The 6,000-nt window shown below is 50.0% G+C and overlaps 1 protein-coding gene across 1 annotated transcript; it reads left to right on the top strand.

The window, feature by feature from the left end:
* The first annotated feature begins 369 nt into the window (after positions 1-369).
* Positions 370-1,158, top strand: LOC139452943 (golgin subfamily A member 6-like protein 7). The gene is made up of 3 exons (XM_071234563.1): positions 370-418; positions 478-636; positions 974-1,158. The coding sequence occupies exons 1-3, from the start codon at positions 370-372 to the stop codon at positions 1,156-1,158; spliced, it is 393 nt and encodes a 130-aa protein (XP_071090664.1).
* Positions 1,159-6,000: the final 4,842 nt, after the last annotated feature.

The following is a 6,000-nucleotide window of genomic DNA, read 5'->3' as shown; positions in this document are numbered from 1 at the left end:
ATGGGTATGGGAGAGGGGGATGAGGAGAAAGTGATGGGTATGGTAGAGGAAGAGGAAGTAATGGGTATGGAAGAGGAGGAGTAGGGGATTGCTATGGAAGACTTGGATGAGGAGGAAGGGATGGGTATGGTGGAGGAGGAAGAAGGGGTGGGTATGGTAGAAGAAGAGGAAGCAATGGGTAGGGAAGAGGTGGAGGTGATGGGTATGGTAGAGAAGGGTGAAGGGGTGGGTATGGAAGAGGAGGATGAGGAGGAAGGGATGGGTATGGTAGAGGAGGAGGAAAGAATGGGTATGGAAGAGGAGGAGGGGATGGGTATGGTAGAGGAGGGTGAAGGGGTGGGTATGGAAGAGTAAGATTAAGGGATTGGTATGGTAGAGGAGGAGGAGGAGGAGGAGGAGGAGGAGGAGGAAGGGAGGGGTATGGTCGAGGAGGAGGAAGGGTTGGGAATGGAAGCAGGAAGGAATCTGTATTTTTAGAAAGGGGTGACGGGATTGCTATGGAAGAGGAACAGGAAGGGATTGGTATGGTAGAGGAGGAGGAAGGGATGGGTATTGAAGAGGAGGATGAAGGGAATGGTATGGTCGAGTTGGAGGAAAGGATGGGTATGGTAGAGGGGGAGGAGGAGAAAGGGATGGGTATGGTAGAGGAGGAAGGAAGGGATGGGTATGGTCGAGTTGGAGGAAGGGATGGGTATGGTAGAGGGGGAGGAGGAGAAGGGGATGGGTATGGTAGAGGAGGAGGAAGGAATGGGTATGGAAGAGGAGGAGGAGCGGATGGGTATGGTAGAGAAGGGTGAAGGGGTGGGTATGGAAGAGGAGGAGGAAGGGATGGGTATGGTAGAGGAGGAGGAGGAAGGAATGGGTATGGTAGAAGAGGGTGAAGGGATGGGTATGGAAGCAGGAAGGAATGGGTATGGTAGAAGGGGGTGAAGGGATTGCTACGGAAGAGGAACAGGAAGGGATGGTATGGTAGAGGAGGAGAGGGAAGGGATGGGTATGGTAGAGGAGGAGGAAGGGTTGGATATGGTAGGGAGGGAGGAGGAAGGGATGGGTATGGTAGAGGGGGATCTAGGGATGGTTGTGGTAGAGAGGGAGGAGGAAGGGATGGGTATGGTAGTGGAGGAGCAAGAGGAAGGGATGGGTATGGTCGAGGAGTAGGAACGGGTGGATATGGTAGAGGAGGAGGAGGATAAAGGGATGGATATGGTAGAGATGGACTAGGAAGGAATTGGTATGGTAGAAGGGGATGAAGGGATTGGTATGGGTGAGGAGAATAATCCGGAAGATCCGGAACTCGAGGCTTCCAAAGCCAGAGTCAAAGAAATGGAAGAGGAAGCTGAAAAATTAAAAGAAATGCAGAAAGAAGTTGATAGTCAAGGGATGAAGGGATGGGTATGGTAGAGGGGGAGGAGGAGAAAGGGATGGGTATGGTAGATGAGGAGGAAGGATGAAGTGATAGGGATGGGTATGGAAGAGGAGGGTGTAGGGATGGGTATGGAAGAGAAGAAGGGATAGGTATGTAATAGGAAGAGGAAAGGATGAGTGTGGAAGAGGAGGGTGTAGGGATGGTATGGCAGAGGAGGAGAGGGAAGGGATGGGTATGGTAGAGGAAGAAGGGATGGATATGGTAGAGAGGGGGGAGGAAGGGATGGGTATGGAAGAGGAGTAGGAAGGGATGTGTATTTAAGAGGAGGATGAAGGGAATGGTATGGTCGAGTTGGAGGAAGGGATGGGTATGGTAGAGGGGGAGGAGGAGAAAGGGATGGGTATGGTAGATGAGGAGGAAGGAAGGGATGGGTATGGTCGAGCTGGATGAAGGGATGGGTATGGTAGAGGGGGAGGAGGAGAAAGGGATGGGTATTGTAGATGAGGAGGAAGGAATATGTATGGTAGAGGGGGAGGAGGAGAAAGGGATGGGTATGTTCGAGGTGGAGGAAGGAGTGGGTATGGAAGCAGGAAGGAATGGGTATTGTAGAAGGGGATGAAGGGATTGCTATGAAAAAGGAACAGGAAGGGATTGGTATGGTAGAGGAGGAGGAAGGGATGGGTATGGAAGAGGAGGATGAAGGGATGGGTATTGAAGAGGAGAATGAAGGTATAGGTATGTAATAGGAAGAGGAAAGGATGAGTGTGGAAGAGGAGGTTGTAGGGATGGTATGGTAGAGGAGGAGAGGGAAGGGATGGGTATGGTAGAGGAGGAGGAAGGGATGGATATGGTAGAGAGGGAGGAGGAAGGGATGGGTATGGTAGAGGAGGGTGCAGGGATGGGTGTGGTAGAGAGGGAGGAGGAAGGGATGGGTATGGTAAGGAGGAGCAGAAGGAAGGGATGGGTATGGTCGAGGAGGAGGAAGGGATGGATATGGCAGAGGGGGAAGAGGAGAAAGGGATGGATATGGTAGAGATGGACTAGGAAGGAATGGGTATGGTAGAAGGGGATGAAGGGATTGGCATGGAAGAGGAACAGGAAGGGATTGGTATGGTAGAGAGGGAAGAGGAAGGGATTGGTATGGTGGAGGAGGAGGAGGAAAGGATGGGTATGGTCGAGGAGGAGGAGGAGGAGGAAGGGATGGTTATGGTCGAGGAAGAGGAAGGGGTGGGTATGGAAGCAGGAAGGAATGAGTATGGTAGTAGGGGATGACGGGATTCGTATGGTAGAGGAGCATGATGGGAGGGGGTATGGTAGAGGAGATGGAGCAGAAGGGAATGGGTATGGTAGAAGGGGTTGAAGGGATTGGCATGGTAGAGGAGGAGGAGGAGGAAGGGATGGGTATGGTCGAGGAGGAGGAAGGGGTGGGTATCGAAGCAGGAAGGAATGAGTATTGTAGAAGGTGATGAAGGGATTTGTATGGTAGAGGGGCATGATGGGAGTGGGTATGGTAGAAGAGATGGAGCAGGAAGGAATGTGTATGGTAGAAGGGGCTGAAGGGATTGGTATGGTAGAGAGGGAGGAGGAAGGGATGGGTATGGTATTGGAAGAGGAAGGAACAGGTATGGAAGAGGAGGAGGGGATGGGTATGGTAGAGAAGTGTGAAGGGGTGCATATGGAAGAGGGGGATGAGGAGGAAGGGATGGGTATGGTCGAGGAGGAGGAAGGGGTGGGTATGGTAGAGGAGGATGAAGGGATGGGTATGGTAGAAGGGGTGAAGGGATTGCTATGGAAGAGGAACAGGAAGGGATTGGTATGGTAGAGGAGGAGGAAGGGATGGGTATTGAAGAGGAGGATGAATGGATTGGTATGGTCGAGTTGGAGGAAGGGATGGGTATGGTAGAGGGGGAGGAGGAGAATGGGATGGGTATGGTAGAGGAGCAGGAAGAAAGGGATGGGTATGGTTGAGTTGGAGGAAGAAGGGGTGGGTATGGTAGAGGGGGAGGAGGAGAAAGGGGTGGTTATGGTAAAGGAGTAGGAAGAATTGGGTATTGAAGAGGAGGAGCGGATGGGTATGGTAGAGGAGGAGGAAGGGATTGGTATGGTAGAGGAGGAGGAGGAGGAGGAGGAAGGGATGGGTATGATAGAGGAGGAGGAAGGGGTGGGTATTGTAAAGGAGAAGGAAGGAATGGGTATGGAAGAGAAGGAGAAAGGGATGGATATGGTAGAGATGGACTAGGAAGGAATGGGTATGGTAGAAGGGGATGAAGGGATTGGTATGGCTGAGGAGCATGATGAGAGGGGGTATGGTAGAGGAGATGGAGCAGGAAGGAATGGATATGGTAGAAGGGGCTGAAGGGATTGGCATGGAAGAGGAACAGGAAGGGATTGGTATGGTAGACAGGGAGGAGGAAGGGATGGGTATGGAAGAGGAACAGGAAGGGATGGGTATGGTAGAGAGGGAGGAGGAAGGGATGGGTATCGTAGAGGAGGATGTAGGGATGGGTATGGTAGAAGAGGTTGAAGGGTTGGTTTTGGAAGCAGGAAGGAATGGGTATGGTAGAAGGGGTTGAATGAATTGCTACGGAAGAGGAACAGGAAGGGATGGGTATGGTAGGGAGCAAGGGATGGGTATTCAAGAGGAGGATGAAGGGATTGGTATGTAACAGGAAGAGGAAGGGATGGGTGTGGAAGAGGAGGGTGTAGGGATGGTATGGTAGAGGAGGAGGAAGGAATGGGTATGGTAGAGGAGGAGGAAGGGATGGGTATGGATGAGGAGGATGAAGGGATGGGTATTGAAGAGGAGGATGAAGGGATTGGTATGTAACAGGAAGAGGAAGGGATGGGTGTGGAAGAGGAGGGTGTAGGGATGGTATGGTAGAGCAGGAGGAAGGGATGGGTATGGTAGAGGAGGAGGAGGAGGAAGGGATGGATATTGTAGAGGAGGAGGAAGGGATGGATATGGTAGAGGAGGAAGGGATGAGTATGGAAGAGGAGGATTAAGGGATGGGTATTGAAGAGGAGGATGAAGGGACTGGTATGTAACAGGAAGAGGAAGGGTTGGGTGCTGAAGAGGAGGGTGTGGGGATGGTATGGTAGAGGAAGAGGAAGGAATGGGTATGGTAGAGGAGGAGGAGGAAGGGATGGGTATGGATGAGGAGGATTAAGGGATTGGTATTGAAGAGGAGGATGAAGGGATAGGTATGTAATAGGAAGAGGAAGGGATGGGTATGGAAGAGGAGGAGGAAAAGGAAGGGATTGGTATTGTAGAGAGGGAGGAGGAAGGGATGGGTATGGTAGAAGGGGATGAAAGGATTGCTATGGAAAAGGAACAGGAAGGGATTGTATGGTAGAGGAGGAGGAAGGGATCCCTTATACCCAGCTACGAGGAAACCAGCCTGCACATGGATTTCTGAGAGGGAAAATAAATCCCTTATACCCAACTACGAGGAAAACAGGCTGCACATTGATTTCTGAGAGGGAGAATAAATCCCTTATACTCAGCTACGAGGAAAACAGGCTGCACATGGCTTTCTGGGAGGGAGAATAAATCCCTTATACCCAGCTACGAGGAAAACAGGCTGCACACGGATTTCTGAGAGGGAGAAAAAATCCCTTATACCCAGCCAAGAGGAAACCAGGCTGCACATGGGTTTCTGAGAGGGAGAATAAATCCCTTATACCCAGCTACAAGGAAAACAGGCTGCACATGGGTTTCTGAGAGGGAGAATAAATCCCTTATACCAAACTAAGAGGAAACCAGGCTGCACATGGATTTCTGAGAGGGAGAATAAATCCCTCATACCCAGCTACGAGGAAACCAGCCTGCACATGGATTTCTGAGAGGGATCGAGAATAAATCCCTTATACTCAGCTACAAGGAAAACAGGCTGCACATGGATTTCTGAGAGGGAGAATAAATCCCCTATACCTAGCTACGAGGAAAACAGGCTGCACATGGATTTCTGAGAGGGAGAATAAATCCCTTATACTCAGCTACGAGGAAAACAGGCTGCACATGGCTTTCTGAGAGGGAGAATAAATCCCTTATACTCAGCTACGAGGAAAACAGGCTGCACACGGATTTCTGAGAGGGAGAATACATCACTCATACCCCGCTACAAATGGAAAATCTGCAAGCTGTTGACAAGTCAATGAAAGTCAAGTTCAGCTCACTTGAACAGCTCCTTTCTGTAGATTTTCAATTTATCTAATACTTTTACAAAGGCAGAATGAAACACGTCAGCAAGATAAATTTGTTGTCACGGTATCCTGAGGGGTATATGTGCATCCTGCATAATGTTTTATAAATTAAGCCGGAGGAATGGTAGAGGGAGACTGTGTTAACAGAAACTGAAGATGTCTCAGATGCAGCTCACAGGATATCAGATGACTTCATCAATTGCAAACAAGCATGAAATACTCACATCCCCCGCCAATATGACATGTCGGGTGTGTGCAATGCATTAGCTCCTGTGAACTATGTTCACTGGGCCTTTTTGTAAAGAAATATACTACGTTTTTCAAGATCTGCTCCGGAAACGAGGACTACCTCCATTTTCAGTCTAACTCAAAGTTATTGCCATGGACACTCGAAAAATAACTTCTAAAAATCCAAAACTATCCAAAGGCAC

The sequence above is a fragment of the Haliotis cracherodii genome, unplaced genomic scaffold (genome assembly GCF_022045235.1).
Source record: "Haliotis cracherodii isolate W230 unplaced genomic scaffold, xgHalCrac1.p SCAF_9, whole genome shotgun sequence".
Lineage (NCBI taxonomy): Eukaryota > Metazoa > Mollusca > Gastropoda > Lepetellida > Haliotidae > Haliotis > Haliotis cracherodii.
Note: the sequence above shows the minus strand (reverse complement) of the source record. Positions and strands in the feature narration are given on the sequence as shown.